This window comes from Megalopta genalis, chromosome 13, assembly GCF_051020955.1.
Source record: "Megalopta genalis isolate 19385.01 chromosome 13, iyMegGena1_principal, whole genome shotgun sequence".
NCBI lineage: Eukaryota > Metazoa > Arthropoda > Insecta > Hymenoptera > Halictidae > Megalopta > Megalopta genalis.
The window spans coordinates 11,334,882-11,360,403 of record NC_135025.1 but is presented as its reverse complement, the minus strand read 5'-3'; the positions used below and the strand labels follow the sequence as shown (position 1 = coordinate 11,360,403).

Sequence of the window (25,522 nt, the reverse complement as noted above, 5' to 3'; positions counted from 1 at the left end):
AAGTAAAAAATTTATGCAAGATCTACAAAACGCATTTTTTAAATAGTTAATAGTTAAAACTATTAACTAGTTAACTAGTTAAAACTATTAACCCCTATTAACTAGTTAAAACTATTAACCCCTATTAACTAGTTAAAACTATTAACTATTAATATATAAATATTTTCCTTTTTTTGGCATTCCAAATAATAGCAAGATTTTTAAAAAAAGCATTTTAATCATTGCCTAGTCCCTCTGTCATCTAAAAAAAAATTCAAGTCAAGCTTCTTATATATTTTTTTTTTTTTGGTTTCGTTCCAAGTAACAGCGAAATAAAAGAAAAAGTATTAATTTCAGTCGTTGTAAAGTAAACTGGTCCGTTTAACATCGAACAAAAATCCAAGTCATTTTGCCCAGTCATTGAAAAGTTATTGCGCTTTAAAAAAAGGTTATTGCATCTTTAAAGAAAGTTATAAAAGAAGTTATCGCGTTTTAAAAAAGTTATCGCATTTTTAAAAAAAGTTATTGCGTTCTAAACGGTGTTTGGACACTTTCTGCCAGGGGTTATGCGATAGAACGGATTCGAAGGTTTACATAACCTGATCAGTTCTACTACAATACGCCGGCGAACAACGAGTTTCGACACACGCTAATTCCAGCATTTGAAATCGGTATTTCCTTCGAATGAACCAGTTCCGAGAAACCGAGAAACCTAAACGCGTTCACCTTGAAGTTCTTTATTTCTCAGATGCCCCAACTGCAAACTGTGAAAAGAACTTTTACCGAACGCATTTCTGCCGCGCTGTTTTTCTAGCGGAGCATCTGCTCTGATCTCGTATTTTATTTAACGCCGCAGCTACACCGAATAGCACTGAGACGACCTATATCAAACTTTTGCTTTTATTAAATATTTAGTAACGCCGAATTGGTAGCCGAGTTCTTCCGTTTCGCGTTGTGTTAATGCGTTGCTCATCGAGTGTCGACAACAAATTTTTCCGGATTGGATAAAACCAAATAAGACGTCACGGCACATAACCTCGAAAATGCGCTGTTGTCGCTTTCGCAAGAAAGTAGAAACGAATCGATGGGCTGGGGTAGATGTCCCAAATTCTGTGCCTGTCCCAATTTCGGTGCTCCCGGTTTAAAAACGTATAGAAAAAGAACAGTTTTATATGTAGATCGATGATTTATATTGTTTTATTATGTTTACCCGTCGACATGCAAGATTTCGAGAGAAGCATATTACATTGTTCACGTGTTAAAACGTAGCAAATATTTGTCAATCGATACCGAAACAGTTCAGACGAGTTTAAGTGGCATGTCCTGACAAGGATCGGAAGAAATGCTTGCTGTGAAGATTTCCATATAAATTAATTATTAAGAAAACACTAACCATGCATGTTTTTATGTTTTTTTTAATAGATCGAGAAACAGGGTTAGATTTTAGAACGAGTCCGTATTTCAGTGCCATCTCGTGTCAGACCGCATGATCAAACCTAACCTCGTGTTTATTCGAAACAATATTGTGAGATAAGAAAAACAGATTGGAAACATTATTTAAAAGAAGCACAGTAATTGCAACGACAAAGAACTGCTAATCATGCACACTTCCATATTTTTTAAATAAATCCAGAAGTAGGGCCAGATTTTAGAACGCGTCCGTAATCTCAATGCCCTCTTCTATTAGTCCGCGTAATCAAACCTAACCTCATTTAGTGAAAACAATATTACGAGAAAAGCGAAACAGATTGGTAGGGTTATTAAACGAAGCACAATAATCGCAGGAGATACCTATAAGGTGAAAATAGGGGACACAGTATCTATGTATATATATAGGCAGACACAGAAATGACAGAGAAAGAAGTGTGCCCATAATTATGAAAGTGGTCGAAGTCATATATTTCTTGTTTCGAGATATTTAATGAATCGCATTTGAATAAATTAAAAAATATTTGTACATTATGCAACATTTTAATTTATAATTTTATTAGTTTTGATTAATGGAAATTTATTATAGATATGAAATTTTGTGTGAATTTCATAGGAAAATGTTTTTAAAGCTTGAATTGACTTAGACCATTTTCAAAATTAACTGAATGTCCTATAATTGACTTAAAGTAATAAAAAAATTGTGATTTTTATTTGAGCCGTTTATTTTGGAAGTGGTGTAAGTCCAATGTCATCGAAAGAAATTGTAAGTGGCGTTGCGTGGGGTATTTAGACAATACAAGCTCAGATTCGGCATTTTGAATTTCTTTAAAAAAAAGAACTTATATCACTTTCAAAATAAACGATCCATTTGCAACAACAACTTTAACGAAATAATTCATAAACATATATTAATCATTTTTAAAAAGTAATCCATTTTTATCATATAATTTTTATTATATAATTTCTTTAAATTGTTGACTTAGACCACTTTCATAATTAACACTAAATGAATTCCGTATAACGTTGTAATTACAACTACTATCTAAAGGTTCATTTTTGACGATATCGTAAAAATTACATTGAATAAATTTAGTTTAAAATCATGTCGTGTGAAATGAGTGATAAATTCATATTTTTTTAAATTTTGACTTAGACCACTTTCATAATTATGGGCACAAGTATAAAAATACATGGCACGGAATTATGTGCGTAGCCTCTGAAAGGACACGGAATTAGAATCGAAAACACTTGTTTCTATTTCGTCAAGAACGTCGTTAAATTAGCATTTTCTGTCGCACAGAAAAATATTTCTATACAGACAGAAATATCTGAAAAATCGAAATATAGTGTCACAGTGCATTAAACAAGAATTAAAACTATTCAACGAAAGCTTCGGCAAGGCAAAAATTGGCTTGAAGACACCGAAATTGGGACGTCTACCGCCACTGTTCGTTATTCCCGTTGGATCGCGACGCTGTTAAAATATTTTCTCGGCATACTTCGCGTGTTCGCAACAAAGCGACGGGACGCTTGTAAAAAAAACGAACGCGAAGAACGATGCCTTTTTCGTTTTTGTCGGGGAACGATCGCGCCCATTCGTTCGGTGTCCCAAAGTACCGTCCGTCGAATAAACATTGAATGTTGCCTCTCGTATGTTTGCGAGAATCAGATACGCGGGCCGTGCGTGTGTCTCTTGGTATCGTTAAACAAGACCGACTGTAACTGCAAGTAATTGTTAACACTGTATATGCGAATCCGGCGACGATATTCAATCCGGCGACGATGCTAAATCGGAACGGTGTTAGCGCTCTTCGGGAATAAATAAAAGATAAGAGTGGGAGCGGCGATCGATTTCGCCGGGCTCTGTGAAAGTTAAACCGGGGGACCATTTTAATTATTACGGCGGACCATTTGTTTTTCCTGCGCGCGGTTTAATCGCCGGGTCCCCTTTGTCACTGTCTTCGGCCGGCAAACCGCGACGTATTAAACTGATTTAAAGCCATCGAACTGATCGACGATCAATTACGAGGCTGTACCAAAAATCGTGCGGTACGCGGAACGTTCTCCGGCGAATATACATGTATACATACATACATACATACATACCGCTTGCCGTTCTGCTGTAGTAGTATGTATGTATGCACGTATTTCGGCGGCGGTTAAATAATAAATTCCGACCGCGGAATCTTTTCGTTTCGGCGATAATGTGCACTCGGTATCGAACATTTCCGTACTCCGCGCGGTGGTTACCGTTCCACTTTATTCTCGCAATTAGACTTTGTCACGGTAATGGCACCTACTTCAATCTGCGTTATAGCGTTTTAAGCGGTCTGTGATATTTCCCTGTATTCATTTAATCAGCGACCGTCGTCGGACTGCGCGTGTTTAGCGAGTGAAATTATGTCGGAATATGCGACAGTTATGCAAGAACAATGCGAGTAAATATGCGACAAATGTGTAGGAATTGTATATAAGCAAATATTCGGGATATAATAGTTTCTATAATTTGAATTATAATTAATTGCCATCGATGAGAATTATCAGTTCATATTAATCTGTATGCCGAGGAAGATCCTTCGATATCGCAAGATGTAGGAGGGGCATATTTTGAATTACAATTATATATGATTATATAATTATTAAATATATAATTATATACGATTATATAATTATTAAATATATAATTATATACGATTATATAATTATTAAATATATAATTTCATATGTTTATACAATTATGAAATATATAATTATATAATTATTACTAATAACAACTAATGTGTATTGCTTTGCAATGACTAGACTGCAAATTTTATGCGTTTATGGCAAAAAAACTGAGTAGATCATATTTAAGAGAAGGCATTCAGACAAAAAAAATATTTGTAATTGTAAATTACGTGTAATTTGAATTACGTAATTTTATAGGAATAGAATATTTGGAGTAATTAGCCACAAAGATTGAAATATTAAATATTAGTATCAAATTAGTTAGAACTATTAAATATTATTTACAATATTTTTGCATTTTACAACATTTTATTTGACTATCTCTATGCCAAATTTTTACTATTTGATATTGTTTATAGAACAAAAATAAAGAAATTTTTTTCGTTTGTCAAGTTGTCTTTTTATCTCTTATTATTCCCTCGTATATCGAACTGACTTTTAATTTTATTAACAGAATACATATTTGGCTTTTCTTTCTACCAAAGAATTTACAATATTTTTTTACTATACTTTTACTGTATGTTTACATTATTTTTACTGTATTTCTTACTGTATTTATAAAATACATTCTGGATCAGTTCAATTTCAACTACTTTTTACTGTCAGAAAAATTGGTCGACAAAACGACTTGCAAAAATAATTCACGTCAGCGTGAAAAATTCTAGTAAAATGTATATTTTCAAAATTTTATCCGGTAAATTACTGGTAGCTGATTTTCGCCTGAACAACCTCTCTTAAAGACTCGACACGCTCACAAAAATTGTCCATTTGCCACTCCAATACAATGAAATTATTATGAGCTGACTGTTGGAGCTCGTTCGACGGTAATAAGCGTACGAAAGTGCTCGTATCGAAACGTGTAATATTTCTCGCGATGTTATACGATTGGGAATAGTGAAACAAGATGTCGGATCACGCCGACGTCCGTTCGGCGAATACGGCTGTGAGAATAATGCAGATGATTTCCCCGAGGCGAGCGTGTGGCCGTTCTTACGAGAGCAAATAGCGCCAAAATCAACTGCCAGATCGGCTTTCATTATTTTCGTGTTTCGACGGATTTTTATTGGCGCGGTTCCACCGGGTTGTATCCGCGAAATCAGGTTTCGCTCGTAAATTCGAATCTTTATATTTATGGTACGTTTTAACTGTCCTTCCTTATAATTTCTTTATTTCTGTCTCTGGTCATTCGACTGCGGATTTTCTCCGGAAAATATCTACGAATTCTCTGAACCAGCTGCGCGAACCGACAAATAAACAGATTCATTTCTATCACTGCACTGCGATTTCAGTCGCGGCTAATGTTGATTAGCACTTCTTCGTTTTGAATGGTTTCCCTAATACCAAATCTTTTTATATTTTCTTCATTTTTTTATATCTTTCTATATTTTTTTATATTTACTTATTTATTTATTTATTAACATTTTATTGATATTTTTTAAACATTCTGGCTTCAAACGTTATCGTCTTAATCTAGACCGTATCAAAACTACACTATAATGGGGGTTTCATGTTGCCAAAATAATTTGCACTGTAATTCGAGCAAGAAATGTTCAAAATGCATATTTGCAAAACTTTTATCTGGAAAATCGCTGGTAGTTGATTTTCGCCTGAATGCTCCCCATTAATAATTTATCCACCGGCAATTTTTTAATGCTCATTTCAAAATCGGAGATCAACAGTTGTAAATTTCTTTAAAAAAGAAATTGTTCAAAAGCGATAACAATTTCATTCTGAATCCAACAAATTGTTTCGATTCATATATATTATGTGACACATTCTTTTGTGTGTGTGACATTATTATTTAAAAGCAGTTGTTAATTATCTATTAATAGGCTTCTAAATAAATGAAGTGTTGACACTAAAAAACCTGCGATAATTAAAATGTTAACACTAAAAAAACCTACGATATATGAAGTGTTATTATGATAAAATAATAATAAGTGTTATTATTATAAAATAATAATAATAAGTGTTATTATTATAAAATAATAATAATAAGTGTTATTATTAAACCCACGCGAACGATCAAATGGACGCTTTTCAACCTTTTAGTAAAATTTTTTGAATAATCGTTCCTACAAAGTTATACACATAGATCATTTCTAGTGCTCGATAGGTTCAGTTTTAATGCTGTCGAAGTCATCATTCCGAACCACTTTCTTTCCTATAGATATAACAGAGGTGCTCTCTTTTAGCTTTTAGGTTCCTTAATAAGTTTCCTGTGAAGCTGCGTTTGATGAAGTGTCATTACCACGCCGTGTGTACTTCAAACGGTAGACGCTATAACGTTTTATACTTGCAAATTTTTGCATATTTTTCTTTTCTGTTTTTCTGCGCCGTACATTTATGTTTTAGTATTTTTAAATGTCTAGAAAAATAGCGTGATATAACAGACTACTAAATTTATTTGGTAATGAAAAAATAGAAGAAGAATAAAAGAATATACCTCTTCGTCTCTTAACGAGAAACATATCGTTTAAACTACATATTTGTCCCATTGGTTGTTGCCAGACTGCGGATTTTATGCATTTATAATACAAATAAGTGGATTTCAAATGGAAATTTCAAATAATGAAAATATTAACCTTTTGCACTCGGGGCTATTTCGACTTGAAAACTAAGATATTCTTTCTAATTTGCAGCATTTTCATTTTGTATTATTTTTCTATTATTTATCTATTATTTTTCTATTATTTATCTATTATTTTTCTATTATTTATCTATTATTTATCTATTATTTTTCTATTATTTTTCTATTATTTCTTTATTATTTTTCTATTATTTTGTTATTATTTTTATACTATTCTTGTATTGAATGCACCCGAAATTGAGCTTATTTGCGCATATAGTACTTAAAATTTCAACAACTCTCCAAATATAAACCAATTTAGTTACGTAAAAATTACTTTAAAAAATAATATAGCATAGCATAATATTTAGTAGTGTCTCAGCTGCACCTTTTAAGTGCCAAGGTTTCAAAGAATTTAAACACACCTAAAATTCTAGACTCAAAAAGCAACTTTTACATTGTTACTGATATCTAAACGAAAATCAACAAAAAGCTATATCTGTATGTTCCTATTTTCGGTCATTTCTAATATAGAAATATACAAATACGATATATCGTTAAGTTCATGTTTAAATGTCACTAAAAATGTAAAAGTTACTTCGTGTCTGTAATTGCTTTCATCACTGTATGTATTACTTTCAACTCGCTGAGATTTTTAAAGAAACAAAGAAAGAAATTTTCATTTCACTCATCGTCGTTGCAACTGACGAATATAAATTTTACTTTGCATAAATCTCCGCAGTCTGTTCACTAGTAAAGCCATCTGAATAAACTATAATATAATATAAAAATAAAATATAACATAATACAAAAATAAAATATAACATAATTACAAAAATAAAATACGGGTGGCCCTACTACAACACGGCATCCTAAATCTTTGCATGACACTATACTTCTACAGCACTGGATAACATAATTTTTGTTTAACATATTTAAAAACTAAATTACCTTAAAATAATAATCAGAAGGAATAAATAATAAAAGTACTATAATGTCTTGACAAAAATATAATTATTATAATTAAGGGTGTATAAATATATGCTCTTCCGCTGAAAGAAGCCGGAAATTCAAAAGGGAGCTGCAAAATTGTCTATCTTCATACCATGAAATCTACAATAACCTTGTGTAAGAACCAGCAAACAAACCAAAATTATAGATTTTTTAAAGAGGATAGAAGGTGCAGAAAATCTGAATGAAGAAGAAGGTTCAGAAAGTGAACGTGATATCGTTCAACCAAAAAAACATTCTCGTTCGATTGTACTGAGTAGTGACGAGGAAGAAATTCGTTAAATTAAGGTTACATTAAATGAAAATAATATTTTTTGTTTTCTTTCTTTTTTCGTTTTGTTTCATACATACATTTATATCTTTAATAAAAGTTCAGTTGCTTATATATGGAATTTAAAAGAAAATATTAGGTCTACCGGAAAGTTCTGTCCGTTTTCGAATTGAAATATAACACAATTTTCATACATTTAATAATATTCATTGTAGAATATACTTTCCATCGTTACTTATGACTTCTTGCCAGCGTGATGGCAACTTGTAAATGCCATTTTTAAAATATGATTTATTTTTAGAGGCGAAGACCTCAACTAGTGCTTGGTTGACATCAACTTCAGTTTTGAATCTTTTTTCCTGTAAAAAGTTTTGCAAAGAGAGAAACAAGTGATAATCGGAGGGTGCTAGGTCTGGGGAGTATGGTGGATGCGACAGAATTTCCCAGCCTAGCTCTGCGATTTTCTGACGAATCGCCAAAGCAGCATGTGGTCTGGCATTATCATTCGGTAGCCATGTTTTCACGATCGCGTCTCACTTAATAATAACATGAGACACCTTTGTTTCAGTTTATTTAGGAGAGTACATGTGTGTAAATGCAATGATAAAGCGAGATAGTCATATATGTCTCAAATCAACATGTGTGTATGGATTGAAACTTGAAGTGACACTATCGGACAGAACTTTCCGGTAGACCTAATATTTGTGTCTAGTAAGTTTTCGGTACATAACCCCCCTTTTTGTACTGACTCTGGATCTCGTATAACACGGTTTCACAGAGCACGGCATTTTACAGGAATAACCTAAATAATATATATAATAATAATATATATAATAATATATATATAATAATATATATATAATAATAATATATATAATAATATATATAATAATAATATATATAATAATATATATATAATAATAATATATATAATAATAATAACCTAAATAACGTCACGACAGATAATAATCGGTTACGAGCAACAGTCCCTGGAAAAAGGCTAGAAACAAGCGATTTTAATCCAACGGTTTATTTCAAATCGTAAACGAATCGGTTAACCGGAAACTACGACCGACATTAATTCGCGGTCTCGTATTGAGTCGTCGATCGGTTCATCGGATTCCGTCGAATTTCGCTTTTTAGTGTCTAGAGAAACGAGGCAAGGGGCTGAACGGGTGAAAAATGAAAATAGAAGAGAAGGAGGAGGAGGAGGAGGAGGAGGAAGAGGAAAGGAGTGACGAAAAAGGCATTGAAGAGGGCTAACGCCGTTAGTGGTGTTCCCTCGAGAGCGCATACGGCGGCGGGTACGTTCCCCGGGAACGATTGTACACGCGTAGAAACCATGAATAGGAGTGAAAAAGGTTGTGAACATACCGACGCCGTTCGCCTGGCAAGACTGGAGCTGCACGGCGACGCTGAACCCGCGTAGCTTCACCGGTACGGAATTTGCCTTGCCCGCCAGGAGTGCGCACTGCGGCTTTAGATCACGATGAATTATATCGTTCTCGTGGCAGTAGCGCAGCGCCTCCAGGATCTGTCGCATGTAATGGCTGGAAAACGAAAGCTACGGTTAGGACGCGATGGTGATGCTGGTGATGCTGCTGCTGCTGCTGCTGCTGCTGGCTGCGAGGGAAAAGTTTTCTCGAACTCGAACGCGCTCCGTCTTGTTTCCCGGTGCCACTCGGCGGGAATACCTTCCAGGCCTGTTCTGGGACCTGATACGCAGCGAAACTGGTACAAGGATTATTGATCTCGCGCGGGATCTTCGAGCTGGATGCGATCGAGATCGGGAAACGTCGAGCAGTCGGGTGAAATGACGAAGTTCGGTGCGTCAAAATCGAAAAACTTTTCATAGGAGTGGGATAAAGCGGTGCAATTTTTTGTTTCTACGTTGAAGCTGAAACGTTGTAGAATAATTGAAGAATAAAGGGAATGTTGTACGGGGGCAATTTGTTAACGCATTTTTTAACTCAGTCGAAATGACTGGATTACGATTCCTAATGTTATGGAAATGTTTTTGTCAGATATTTTTGTACGAATTTCTTCGTGTTCAAGCATATATTAGAATAATAATCGTAGATAGTTTAAATAAAAATCCAGTCTTGTTATCCAAGAGCTCCAGTTGTTGATGCAGTTGTTATGAAACAATATCATATACAGGGTGTTCACCGTAAAGGTCGCCACGATTTTTTAGGCATTTAGGTCAGTCTGACGAAAAAATGTTTCGAATAAAAGTTATTCGGTACTTTGATGGGAGTAAAGTGCGTTAATAAAATTGCGAAAAATATTTTTATTCGATAAAAAACTAAGGTCACCTCGGCTTTCTTTAACCCGAGAAAGATAACCTACGTCGCAGAGGCGCCTGCGAAGACTGTTGATTTTTGTTAATTTTTCATAGAGGTCTAGTGATTTAAGTTTAAAATTACTTAAAATATAAAAAAATATAATATAAATGCATTTTATTTTTACAATAATGCCAAACCTTTAAAATGACTAGATTAACTTAAATAAATATCCATTGTTAGTATAAAATTGACGCCTTAGAAAAGCATGCGCCTCTGAAGCGTATGGTTATCTTTTACGTACGTTGTCATATGGTTATCTTTCTAGGGTTAAATAGCACTATGTATTTTTAACTCCATATTGTTATGACTGATGAAAAAACGAATTCGGTGATCCACTATACAATGATCTTCGGATAACATTGAGCTCAGAAATTGGCAATAACTGAGAAACTGAGTTTCCTACGCGTTAATGAAACGTAAACGTTACTTATAGTAAATAATACTTTCGAACTGAATGTAAACTGTTACAATGTACACACTCTTAACTTTGATTTAATCTTTTGCTGACATAGTATTATTTTGAACATTTATTGAAGTAAGTCCGGGTTAATTTGACCACTTCCTGTTAAAAAATTGTAGCATTGTTATGTTAGATACAATTTTCATTTTTCTTTTCTGTTTATAACAATTGTCGCTGTGGGACCCCACCAACAAAATGAATATGTATTTGTTTCGTTTACATCACACAGAGCCTTATCTTGCTTTGGTTTTAAAGCATCAATACTGGTCGATCTCTCCCGGTGGTCAAACTATTCCGGATTTGTTCTATATCATTACCATTATTATAATAAATTAATATGTACTATAAAGAAAATATCGAATTAAAGATGTGTGTTTACCGTTCACATTTAGTTCGAAACTATCATTGACTATGAGTTACGTATACGTTTCATTAACTCGTAGGAAACTCAGTTTCTTAATTATTGCCAATTTCTGAGCTCAAGGTCATCCGAAGGTCATTGTATAACAGATCACTGAATTCATTTTGTCATCAGCTATAACAATATGGAGTTAAAAATACATAGTGCTATTTAAAAAAGTCAAGGTGACTTTAGTTTTTTTTATCGAATAAAAAAAATTTTCGCAATTTTTATTAATGCACTTTATTCCCATCAAAGTACTGAGTAACTTTTATCGGAAACATTTTTCTGTCAGATTGGCCTAAATGCCTCAAAAATCGTGGCGACTATTTCGGTGAACACCCTGTATACTTGAAATATTTCAACAAAATTGTGTGATTAACCCTGTGAAATAATCTTATATAGTTGGGCCTTTTTTAATGACATGTTGTATACATCATTTCTCGTAGATTTTGACACGCTGATTTCAAGTCCGGTCGCAAAATTTATCCATCGCTACGTAAAATTTATAAAAAAAGATCCGCGGATTATCGAATCGTTTCAACGAAAAAATCGTGATCTCGTTAGCTTCTTCACTTGAAACGATTTGTTTCAAAATCCCGAAGCGGTAGATAAATTTTTCGACCAAATTCAAAATTGGCGTGTCAAAAACTACGGGAAATGTGGTGTGTAACATGTCATGCAAAAATCCAAATGTACACGGCACTGGATAAAACAACATTTCGTTGCAGTATTTCAAGTTCAATATAAAAAAAATTTTCAAGGTTAGAAAACGTTCGTACTATATTCTCCCCATTTTGCCCTTATTCTACAACGTTTCAGCTTTAACGTGAAAAAGACTGCGTCGCTTTGTCGCATTCCCTATCAGAGGTTCTTTGACTTTGACACGAATTTGTCGTTTCGGCCTACTGTGCTGCGGTGTCCAACGAGCTAAACGATCTCGAAAACCCGAACGTACGATTCCAAGGTGTAGCTTCTGAGACGTTATTACACTATTGTAACGAGTTACGATTGTTTAACAAAAGATTGTTTTTTCGTAAAGTCATTTCGTTCTTTCGCGTGAGAATGAAATACGATCTTTCCTAATCGTTAGAGTGAATATAATTTAATGATGCATTGTTCTATAACTATTTGTTGTTTTCCTGGTAGGCTTGAAATCTTATTCTCGCAAAAGTCCAGTTTTCATTGGAGACATGCTGAATCTTGAACTATTTTTAGAGAAACATCTTTGTAGCGAGTTTTATTATAAATTTCGTTCCTAGTCCATTTTTAATTTCGATCTATAATTCATTTTTAATAGTGATTTAATTGATTTTTATAATATGTTTTTATTACGAATTTAATTGAACTGATTTCGAAAGGGGACAATATCAATTATAATATGTCTTTATTACGAATTTAATTGAATTGATTTCGAAAGGAGGCAATATTAATCATAATATGTTTTTATTATAAATTTACTTTAATCGGTGGCCAAAGATGCTGCTAAACATGGCCAGAACTGTTAAACAAGTGGCTAAAAAAAAACGATGACGAATAGTATTGGGTTGGCAACTAAGTAATTGCCGATTTGTTCAATGAAATAACAAATTTTTTTTACTTAGAACGAAGTTTAATCTGTAATGTATTTTCCATTTTGTTCGATGACCTTTTGCCATCTCTCTGACAACTTGAAAATTCCACGCTCGTAGAAAGTCTGGTCCTTTTCGGCCAAAAACTGAGTTCAGTGAGATTTTACAGCGTCGTCGTCATTAAAAGTTTTACTACGAAGGGAGTTGTCCAGGGATCGAAATAAGTGGTAATCCGATGGCGCGAGATCAGGACTATATGGTGGGTGTAACATCAATTCCCAAGCAATATCCATCAATTTTTGCCGAGTGGACAAAGACGTGTGCGGCCTAGCATTGTCCTGCTGGAAAATGACACCTTTACGATTGACCAATTCTGGTCGCTTTTCCCTGACCGCTGCATTCAATTTGTCCAGTTGCTAACATTCACGGATAATAAAAAATAACATAATAATAATAATAATAATTTTATAATATAACATTTACGGATATCATAAAAATGGGAGTGAGAGACATCTACAACTGAAATCGACAATTACTTAGTTGCCAGCCCAATATATTCTATTATTTTTGTACCGTAATAATTTTTGAATCACTTTGTTACACTATTGCAAGTTAGAAATCAAAATTAAAAGCATCAAATAATCTACAACCTGGACATTTCTTGCGCGAGATACAAGAATGTATTCAGAATATTTTTAATTCTTTCTAATTCTTTTTAAAATTCTTTTTCTGCTTTGAAAATATCTCCGACGAGATTCATATGAATCGTGAACGCGGCTACAGCCAGTGCCGTCAACCCTAATTGAAAGAACCGACGGCGATTCAAAGGCGACGTAGATCGATGAAATCTCTGTGAAACGCTTCATTTGGTAGCACACAGGCGCGGCACTGCGGCCAGGACACGTTATTCGCCGGCGAAATGAATCGCCGGATATGCGGGCGTTTAAATCGCAAGTGTAAACCAGTCCGTCTTTCGCGGAGCTGTTCGCCGCAGATGCTGGAAGTAATAACCGGGAGCAGAGGGATCTAAACTTGCGAACAAGCCCGGCGCGGACAGTTTTGGACCTGACGTGTGTGTGTCTACACTGTCCGTCACGCGACCGACTAATTTGCTACCATTCAACGGAGACGGATTTGTAAACAGGGTCGGAAGAGGAAACGAGGATTGTAGCCCCGCAAAAACGTGATTCGCGGAAAGCGACCCGTCCGCCGAGCCACGAGCGCCGGGGGATCGTTAACAAGCAGAAAATCGCGCCGAGAGAATGTTTTGTAATGTACAGTCAAGACGAAAACGTCGCCATGAAAAACGCATAAATGTCCGTTTAAAAACGCAGCCGCCGCCGCCGACGCCGCGTTGCACGCTCCGGGTAACGGCGCTTTACGAGCTCGAGTAGGGTGGCGGAGCCGGTTACCATGTGTGGTAGCCAATTACTGTGCCTTTCCTTTACTTTCGTGCATAATTAACTTTATATTTATCGCATAAGACATATCGGACAATTTCATTTAAATTCTATCAACTATTTATTTGTGAAAATTAAACATGTAAGAAAAGGGAAGTTCTTAAAGTAGGAGAAACATTATTTCGGTTTTTTGATACCAAATTCGCGAAATGATTGTTTATTTAAATTTTTATTTCTAGTTTCCATTCCAGTAGTTTATTTACTGTGCGCGGTAACTGAATCTATTTTTCACTCGATGCGTTAGTCACTGTGCTGTTTACTACGCGATAGGTCTACATGACCTCAAATCTTAAATCATCTCTGTCGGATTTTCAAAGAGGAGAAATGTAAATAGAAAATTTTGTTCAATCAGTCATCTCTAATGCGAACCTGTCAATGACTTATTATTATATTACATTTTTTTATAGAATATAAAATTTATGAAAGCGTGTTAAGTATTTAATTTTTATTGTGTTTAAGATAGTCATACTTTTTAGAACGATTCCACTTTGCAATCTCAGGAAACAGGATACCGCATGACAAATAAACCTGGAACAAAAGTTTCAAAACTCTGTTTTGTAGATCTCGGTGATTTATACATATACATACTGAAAGTTTCAACGATTAACGTTAGTACAACTTACAGACAGTTAAATGAAAGTTGCAGTTTTTTACGGGTTTCAACTAAAGACAAGTAAATCTTACATCGCACAAGTCGCCGAGATCTATAAAACGAATATTTGAAATTTTCGTTCCAAGTTCAGATAAAAAAATTAAATACGACTGCTGTTCATTACTTTTTATGTCATATGAAGTAATAGCAAAATTAGAAAAAAGTATTTCAGTCGTAGTACAGTAAACCAGTCCCTCTAACATTTAAAAATAAAATTAACATCGTTTAGTCCAGTTTGTAAAAAATTATTGCGTTCTAAAAGCTATACGAATACTTTTCGCCAAGCGTTTTAGTACCGGTAACGTAGAAGTGCAACAGATTAAACTTTTAATATACAGGGTGTCCCGAAATTATGGTATTTCCGGGAAATGAGGAATTCCTGAGACGATTTGAAGTAACTTTTTCTTTTACAAAAATGTTCTCCGAGGCATCGTTTACGAGTTATCAACGAAAAACAATGACCAATGAGTAGCCGAGCTCGCCTGGCACTAGGTGTCCGAGCCAAAGAGCGGAACTGGGCTTCGTGCGCTCGTTGGCTGGACCGCCTCGCGCCATCCAAGCTCGCCTCTCATTGGTCCGTGTTTTTTTCGTTAATAATTCGTTAACGATGCCTCGGGGAAAATTTTTGTAAAGGAAAAAGTTGCTTCGATTGACCTCGGTAATCTCTAATTTCCCGGAAGTACCATAATTTTGGTACACCCTGTAGATCAAAGTATAAAACAATGCAGCATAATATCCTGATTTCTCGGCGATGTATATCTCGGTAAGACAGGCTCTAATTAAATTTCCGCAGAATAATAATGTGAAAACAGTTCACGGTGCTCCGAGTGTTTACTTTCTACTATCGTGCGCCGACACGGCAAGATGCGGCGTCGTTCCAACTCGGAATCGTGCGTTTCAGGCTTGTTTCGAACTCTACTCTCGCGGAGTTCGTTAATGTCCCGAACAGAACGGACGCGTACTTAACAAAGATTTTTCGGCCTCCAGCGCGCCGAACAACAATCACGCGCCGCTGTGGCTGTCTTACCTAGCAACCGCTTCGCTATATACGAATCCATCGTTCGCTCTCCGAACAACCTCGAAGCATAAATCAGAGCCATCCATACTGAAACAGAAGCGCGCGACATTAACATACAATTTACAAGGCACAACAAGTTGGACTAGGGCATAAACGAGTCCGCCGTACCTCGTTGCGGCCACGCCGCGTGTGTGTTTGAACGAGGTACATACACATTGAAGTGTCGCGAAATTCGACAAAATATGCGGAACACACGAATATACACAGGGTAGTCCGTGAAAACATGGATCACACGAAAAGCGTTTCTTCTACAGAAAAATGTTTCGAACAAAAGTTGTAAGCTATGGAATGATGCATTCGCTGATATAATTAATTTTTTTCTATATTGCTTTTATATCGACGTTTTGAATTTTTTTATCGTAATGTATAAAATTTGACAACACTAATGGGAAGAGTATGTCAGACTAAGTAAAAAAAAACTATAGCTTAGTATTCGATTTTGGACCCTATTATAGCTTTTTTTACTTAGTCTGGCATACTCTTCCCATTAGTATCGTCAATATACTGATTCATAATTTCTTATTCCATATTTCTTTCTTATTTATTTAATATTTTAAATATTTATTTTATTATATTATTTAATATTTGGTAGGCGTTCGAATGGCACGATTGAATGTTCCACGTTATAGTTGAAAAGCTCGAGCTGGCCATTATATTTTGATGAAAAAGGAAAATAGCAAGAATATTAATTGCTGCAAAGTGGACATTAAAAATTTTCAAAGTGGTCATTAAATCTCGACGGAAAAGCAGTATAGAAAAGATATGAATTAAAATACAGAAAGATTTTTCTATGGAAGAAACTCTTTTGAAATAACTTGGGTGGCAGATTTTCGTAGGCCATCTTGTATAATAATATTAACACTAGGTTTACGGGACCCGTCAAGTCGATGATTACAAAATTTAACTAAGATTGTGAACATACATCTACAAAGAATTAATTCAATTTTATTTCTTTTGTGCGTATGTATGGTGGAAATCACTAAAAATGTGCATAAACATATTTTTGTTATCTTTAACAAGTAAAAGGCAGTGGTTGATTTGAGTGCACCGTAAACGTAGCGTTGAAAAGAAAAGCTTTGTTACAATTTTCATCTCCCGAGCAACGGATTTCCAATTCTTTCTTAATTTACAAAAACGTGGCCGACTATACTATCATATTTCACCGCTTTCGAATATGTATTCTATAAACTCCGGTGTAATTAATTCGACGCTAGTTCAATCGATACGCGGGCACGTGCTGCTTTAGAAAACTGAATGCCATGTAACCGGCGAAAGCAATAAGAGCAGTAGTCGAAACCAATTTTGAAAACGAAATATTAGCGTATCCGAAAGGTTCGTTTCATTCTTGCTGGTCAACGGAATTCATTGCAAATGTGTTTGTATCAAATTGAATTTCGGCAGACCTGGGTAATAATAATTCGACAACTACTACTACTTAATTGATTTTACAAATATATAATAATTCTTAAAATATATACTTTAGAGTAGGAATCTGAAATACTTAATTGATTTTACAAATATATAAAATAAGTTTTAAGATATATATTTTAGAAAATGTACTTGGAATACTCTTAATTGATATTACATATATAAAATTACATATACAGGGTGTCTCAAAAATGTCACGCAATCCGAAAGTAGGAGATTCCTGAGATCATTTGAAGGAACTTTTTCCTTAGCGAAAATGCAATCCGCGGCTTCGTTTACGAGTTATTAACGAAAAACAGTGACCAATCAGAGGCGAGATCATTTGGCGCGAGACTGCCTAGCCAATGAGCAGAACTGGGCTCCGTGCACTCGTTGGCTGGGCCGCCGCGCGCCAGCCGAGCTCGCCTCTTATTGGTCAGTGTTTTTCGTTAATAACTCGTAAACGAAGCCACGGAGAAAATTTTCGCGAAGGAGAAAGTTGCTTCAAATGACCTCAGGAACCTCCCATTTCCGGACTGCGAGACATTTTCGGGACAACCTGTATATATTTACATATAAAAATTACGTATATAGAATAAGATTTAAGGTATACATTTTACAGTATGAACCTGAAATACTTAATTGAAAGAAATATTTTCTTTGTCGCGCGTGAAATGAAACAAAATGTCCTTTATTATATATAAAATTAGAAAAGTTGCTATTATTTGAATTGGATCGATATTATTTTTACTTTTTCCAACAACTGCATTGAAAAATAACGGTTCGAAACGAGTTATTTCAAATAGTTACATCTTATCTTCGTTTCAAATAAAATTTGCCCAGGTCTGACAGACTTCTGGAAATTATAACACCATCGTCGCCGATAGATGATGCATCAACCTCCAAACTGATCTTCCATAATGAAGTAAACTTTTCGCAGAAATCGATGGAAGCGCAATTTTCTTCCGCTTACCAACAAAACGTATTCGCGAAAACAAAAATGAACAAATTCGACGGCCGCGTGTTCGCAAATTACTTCGAAGCTGGAATAACGGCGATTCGACGTGGCGATACTTACTATTCGAACACCATGTAGAGCATACCCTCTGAACTGTAAGTTTCGAGCAACTCTACAATGTGGGGGTGTTTCAACATGTGGCATATCGTCGCCTCCCGCTTCAGATCTGCAGCAAGCGTTATAAAACCTTTATTTTCGCGGCGACTGCTGCGAGACGCGCGCGGCTTTCTTTTTCGACGGTACGTATGACGAACCGTAACGTGATCATAGACAATGATACGGCCGGGATCAATTGTGCGCGCGCACCTGGAACGAGGGGTAAATATTTTCGTAACCTCCGGGTTCGTTTACGTTTGCCCGACGATATTCTCCGGAGGCGCGTTGTTCCCAACTTTGCGTTCCGTTTGTTAATTAATGACACAGCAAAATGTCCGTAATACATATTTGCGGAACCGACGAATATGTACATAACTACTCGAATGGAATCGTGGCCATGCTTTTAAAGAGAAAATTTGAATGTCGAAAGGAGATTTGTTACGATCCGAGCAATTCGAAGGAGACGTCGGTCGATAGAGTTTAGTGAAGATCATAACACGTTATAACTTAAATAGTATTTAATTATTTAATAAGTGGTTATTATGACTATGAGTTATTATGTTATTTATTATATTACTTACATTATACTAGTTATTATTATGTTATTTATTATATTACTTACATTATACTAGTTATTATTATATTATTTATTATATTACTTACATTATACTAGTTATTATTATATTATTTATTATATTACTTACATTATACTAGTTATTATATCAGTTATTAGTTATGGTATCCATTTAGTAAGTAGTTAGTAATTACAATAATATTAGTCGTTATAACCAATTAATAAATAGTTAATAGTTAATAGCATTAATCAGGTGGTTAATAGTTATAACTATTTAATAAATAGTTATAACTATTAACCACCTGATTAATGATCAACGATTATAACTCGTTGCTTATTATAAATATAATATAATATATACTTTTAATATAACTTAGTTATAGTAACTAACGAATTATAATCGTTAATCTTTAATCAGATTACATTAGTAACTATTTTTTACATTACATTACATTATAACTATTAAGTTATAATAACTTATTAATTCTATTACCAATTTTTATGTAATTTATTTATTTATTTATTTATTTATTTGTGTAATTTATATTTATTAATTCCATTACCAATTTTTATGTAATTTATTTATTAATATAATTATATATAATTATATTATATATTATATTAATTAATATAATTATATAATTATAATTTATTTATTATTTGTGTAATTTATATTTATTAATTCCATTAGCAATTTTTAAGGCTAAATCCAGCAAGTATTGAAACTTATTCAAATGTTTCGCCAATTTTACCATGATGTATGCTCGAATTAAGAAATCTATCCGATCATTTTCTACGAACGTGTCTTCACAGTTTTGGCAATTCAAACAAACTGAATGTCAACTAAGCTTTCTAAAATTCGAAAGAGTTAAAGTTACAGTTGTTACAGTCAATTTGAACTACAATCCTGGGTTTCGGTTTCATGAATTAACAGACATCGACGTTCCGGGACTTCTTCTCATCGATATTCGGCGCTTAACGTGTCAACAAGCGCGATAACGCGGCTGATCGGATAGCACTATCATAGAATTTTGCTTCTCGCCGATTCCGTGACGTGTGGAGAGCGTCCACAAATTTACGTTGCAACAATGACGCATTTTCATAGTACATATTATTAACCCTTAAAACGACGTAGCTCCTCTTTGCTTATTATTAGAAATACGCGTCTCTTAGACACCTAGGTGTACAAAAAGGACAATATTTATTATTAGACATGTAAAAATATACGCGACGAGTGCTCGCTCGCGGTGCTAGGCACACAATGATCTTCTTTCGCGGGCACGAGCGAATTATGTATTCACGATCATCCCATTAAACGTTCGTCATAAATACCGTTGTTCAGGACTCGGTGTGTACCACATTGTACACAGAGCGAGGGAACGCTTGTTCGGCCGTGAGTTAAACGCGCGTCCACAATGGCAACGCGTTGCGCCACACGTATATTTGTAGGAAAGCGAAGATATTCTTACTTTTCTTTTCCTATTTATAGACCGCGCGTATGGTACTATTGCGATCAATGAGAAGAGATTTCATATATGCACATTGTCGCGTATTTATATAACAGTTAGTGCGACGTTTTATGAAAGAATCTCTCTCGGGACCGTAAATCGATATATGCAATTGCCGCGGGAAAAAAAGCTCCTTTAAGAGGGTATTCTAGCGCGAATCTTCGAAAAAATCGATTTCTCTTTTCTCCGAGGTGTCGTCATTTTTTAATTATCTTCGACGATTTTTTCATTAATTTTTCTCTTGTTATAGTACCCGCTACTCGTGCTAATCAACGCTAGAACTACCAGCAGGACCAGTCGAAATGACTGGTTTTACAATTTCATTTTACAACTCTTACTTCGCGTTACATTTTTTGTCCGCAATGTTGCTAAAGTTGTATCACGGCGACTTACACCCATACCGATCATCTTGGCTGGTACTTCTCAAAGTGGAAAAGTATCCTATAATCTGCTTTAACCTTTTAGGTACGGCTGAATTCTGCGCGAGGCTATTTCTCTGGACGACAGAGTCTGATATGTACTGTACAGAGTCTGATACTGTATATTCTGTCTGTATATACAGGATGTCCCAAAAATGTCTCGCAATCCGAAAGTGGCGGGTTCCTCAGGCCATTTGAAGCAACTTTTTCCTTTACAAAAATTTTCTCCGAGGCACCGTTAACGAGTTTATTAACGAAAAACAGTGACCAATGAGAGGCGAGCTCGGCTGGCGCGAGGCGACCGAGCCAATGAGCGGAACTGGGCTTCGCGCGCTGGTTGGCTGGACCGCCTCGCGTCAGCCGTACTCGATTCTTATTGGTCACCATTTTTCGTTGATAACTCGTTAACGGTGCCTCGGAGAAAATTTTTATAAAGGAAGAAGTTGCTTCAAATGATCCGAGGAACCCGCCATTTCCGGATTGCGATACATTTTTGTGACACCCTGTAGACTGTTGTAAATCGATGTGAAGACAAAAGAAGTGTGAAACAATGCATATGAAGACGATTATTTGGTTCAAACGATGAGCGAGTGAACTACTAGAGCAAGCCACTGTAGTGGCGTGTCGTCCAGAGAGATGACATCCGCGAAAACTACTATAGTGGTGTGTCGTTCTGAAAGATGACATCCGCGAAAGCCACTATAGTGGCGCGTCGTACCTAAAAGGTTAACGAACTCGAAATCATGCGTTAGATATTTAGATTGATTTATCGATGTTTCGTTATGAAATTTGATCGCATGCAAGGTCTTACGTGGCGCGGAAACGTAAACATAAACATAGCTGTGATGTAACGTAAGTAACGTACTGTCCGGTGCTCAGAACTCAGTCGTTTCGGCAGAAGGGCAAGGAGGGTACTCCGCTTCCTCCGCCTCGCTTGCCCGTAGTCGCCGTTTTTCTATGACCTCGCGAAACCCACTTCTATTGGAAGATCGGTCGCCCGCTCCTCCCAACCACGTCTCTTGCTCGGCGTGTAACTTAGCCAATAATAATCAGAAGTCTGAAAATTGGAAAAGGCTGGGTGGAGCGAGCGATCGATTCCCCTCGCCCCTTGCGTCATTCAGTTTGTGGATAGTGTTTCATTTTCTCGTTTCCTAATATGTATAACCTTTAGATTCTTAACACGTTGAATGACACGGGGGTCACCGGTGACCGGCACTTAACTTGGCGGTGACGCCATGGGGGCCACCGGTGACCGGCGCGCCCAAATTGATAAGGATATATATGAGCTGTTTATTTTGAAAGTGGCATAAGTCACTTTTTCAAAAAAATTGAGTTAATGGTAACACTAATTACAATTGAACGGTATCTTTTCATTTTTAAAAAATTTGCAATCAATAAGTTGAGAACTATTGAGATTTGTTCGAGAGAAGTTTTGCTAATTAACGGTATAACAAACATGTTTATTTTGAAAGTGGTGTAAGTCGCTGTACTCAGGAAATTAATTGCGGGGCTTAGTGTAAAATAAATAGAAACGTGTGATAAGTGTGTGTGAAGTATTGTTTTGAATTATTTTCAGTATTTTTAAAAAAGTTGTGATCACTGGACTTATTTTTATAAGTGCGAAAGAATAATGCAGTTTTGTAAATTATATTATAGTGATAATAATAATAATATAATAATATAATAGAAATGAATCCGTTATACGCTGGATCTCGTCCTGTTTCTTCAGCAAAATACAAAGACGTGATGGACTTGCTTAATTATATACCCCCAATATACCACAGTTATTTTAAAACTTTGAAACAAAACACGATTTCCGAGGACTTAGTCACTCCTATTGATGACGAAAATAAAATTGAACTGATGTATTTTCATATAAATTACTTATACTTATGTTTCAAAATGTACTAATTATTTTTGTATTTTATGAATATTAAAATAAAAAATACTTAAATCAAACCTTTATATTAAATATGTTCATGGTATAAATTATTATTATATATGTAATTTATTCAACAATTTTAGTAAATCACTGTCCTTTCAAAACATCACTTCAGTAAAATAAGTCGGACAAAATTAATATATGTCAGTCATTTTTCTAAACTATTTATTTTGAAAGTGGCTTAAGTCACTTTACCGTAATGAAAAGTGGTGATTTTTTAATGTTTATACGAAATTATTTATACTGAGAAAAATATCAGTATCCTGAGATAACAAATACAAGTAAATCTTTTCGAAAGTTAGCATCCATATTTTTAAACGTATTACAATGCAAACCCTTAAATATATCGACTTAAAAACAAAGTGACTTATGCCACTTTCAAAATAAACGGCTCATATAATTTAAAACAAATGTCGATATCTAAAATTTTGTATTATTACCATCGTCAATTCGAACAGTGATACCTGTCACAATTAACATGTCAAACATGATTATACACTGTAACTTAGCTATTGCAGATAATATTTCAACATTATATGTATCACATGAAAGAAAATTCATCGTGGCGCCACGGACAATTTCTGTAAAACCGGCGTGGCATTCAACGTGTTAACATTGTACGTTAACATAGATGTAAGAACATGAAAAATTACGCTGCGAACATAAAAATAATATTGCACGATTATTTTCACTTATACTTCATAAATATTGAATATATTTATAGCATATTTAAGACGTTAATGTAACCGTTTGAAAAAATTATATGATAGAACATAAATATAAAAGATATGTGTATAGTATAACACGTTTGCTGAACAACGCAATGAAAAGTTAATCAAGATGCTAATTAGTAATTAGTAATTACAAATAATCATGTGTTCATCAGAAGAATTTGAAGATACAGTAATGTCTCCCTTACTGGCGCTCAGATTGTGCACAAAGAAGAGGAGATACGATTATTCAAGCCTTGCAACTCGTTTTTATAGTTGTTGATAATCGATAACCACATAAAAAGACGAGCCACAAGGCTCGAACAATCGTATCTCCTTTTCCAAAATTGTCCATTTTTGTGGACAATCTGAGCGTCGATTAGAGAGACATTACCGTAATGCTTTAGGGATAAGTCAGCACTCTTGCATCTTGTAATTGTTGCGTCTGTTTCACTTTGTCTCGATTGTTCTACGCCTCCTGACTCCCGCCGGGCGTTTCACTCGCCCATGGTCGCGTAAATAATGTAAACACACGCGTCTAAAGAGCCGAGAATGATGACCACATGGGAGCGAGACGTGACGGGAATCAGGGGGCGTTGTTTGTTTTCAATCGGCCGAACTCGAGTCCCTCGTTTCGTGGAAATTCAGTATGACGGCTAATTTGGGAAGGAATCATTTCTGCCAATGAGGGAAACGCGTTTACCCTACTTCTGTGAGGACGTTAACACTATGCCGTCCGCAGATCTTAGATATGATTCTTTTGTTTGACGCTGGCATAATAGCTTGGAAATTTTAGATTTTAAAAAGAATTTCGAAGATGGCGGTAATATAAATTCCTAAAATTAAGATATGTCACCCAAGAATTTTCGTACTTAATTCTTAGTTAAATAAGCACAATGCTATAGTTAGTTTGCTGTCTTTTAACACCCAAGAAATATAATTCAAATGTTATTTCAGTTTTTTAAAATGGTACCAAAGTGGTACCACCGGCATACAACAGATAGTTTTTGCATGGCACCAGCGTGGTGCCACCGGACGGCATAGTGTTAATATGGTTGGATTGGTAGAATCCGGTTCTACACTTTCCTCGGCTGACTTCTTCTGAGCAACGGACAGTAGTCATCGATAATGTTTCACGCGGTCATTTTGCATACAATGGTCGCTGGAACCCAATTCTTTTTTATAGAACGATATTTGGCAAGAGCCCTAAAAATGGCAAAACGATTGAAAATCTCTAAATTGTTGCGAAAAATGAATAATTTACTAATGGAATGCTCTGATATCGAGGATGGTGAATTGTATGAGCATAAAGAAAATGAATTGAAAGAAAATGGAATTGAATTATGTAGCGATAATAGTGATAACAGCGACAATGAGATTATAAACAAGGAAAATGTACAGAAGTGAATTGGAAATGAATTGGAAAATATTTTGAATTTATGTAAAAGAAGACGCGCTCGTGTGCTTTCAAGTTCTGAAGATGAACATGAAAGTATACATTATTATAGTTATTGTAGTTGTCGATATATAGTAGTTAATAATAATTCCATAACAGGGAATTCCTTTCGTAAGATAGTAATAAATCAATAAATATAAAAATATTCTGCTATTGCGTATTTTTTAAAGACCAGTAATTTTGGTTGGTTTCGGTAAAAATAGCTTCGAATGAACTGTTGGTAGCTCTAATGTTAAAAATCTTATACATGGACGGTTCAGAAGCCGATCGGTGTAAGTGCACTTTTCTTACGTACAAACTTCGACACCTCTACAGAGAAATTTTTAGTGAAATCTCCTTCAATGTCTTATATATCTTCACCATGATTTCATGCGTCCGTATCATCGTGCGGCCGTGTTCCAGATTAAGATCAGCGGCGAAGCGCCGCGTTCGCGACAA

At 35.2% G+C, this 25,522-nt stretch overlaps 1 protein-coding gene across 8 annotated transcripts in view; it reads right to left on the bottom strand.

The window, feature by feature from the left end:
- The window catches only part of CASK (peripheral plasma membrane protein CASK), a 599,783-nt gene that overhangs the window by 533,368 nt on the left and 40,893 nt on the right, over window positions 1-25,522 (bottom strand). For all 8 annotated transcript variants that reach the window (XM_076526056.1, XM_076526057.1, XM_076526055.1 and 5 more), the window contains exons 3-5: window positions 18,440-18,545; window positions 15,904-15,981; window positions 9,363-9,538 (exon numbers count right to left, since the gene is read on the bottom strand). In XM_076526056.1, coding sequence (XP_076382171.1) covers window positions 9,363-9,538; window positions 15,904-15,981; window positions 18,440-18,545 — 360 coding nt within the window. The remainder of the gene's footprint in view (window positions 1-9,362; window positions 9,539-15,903; window positions 15,982-18,439; window positions 18,546-25,522) is intronic.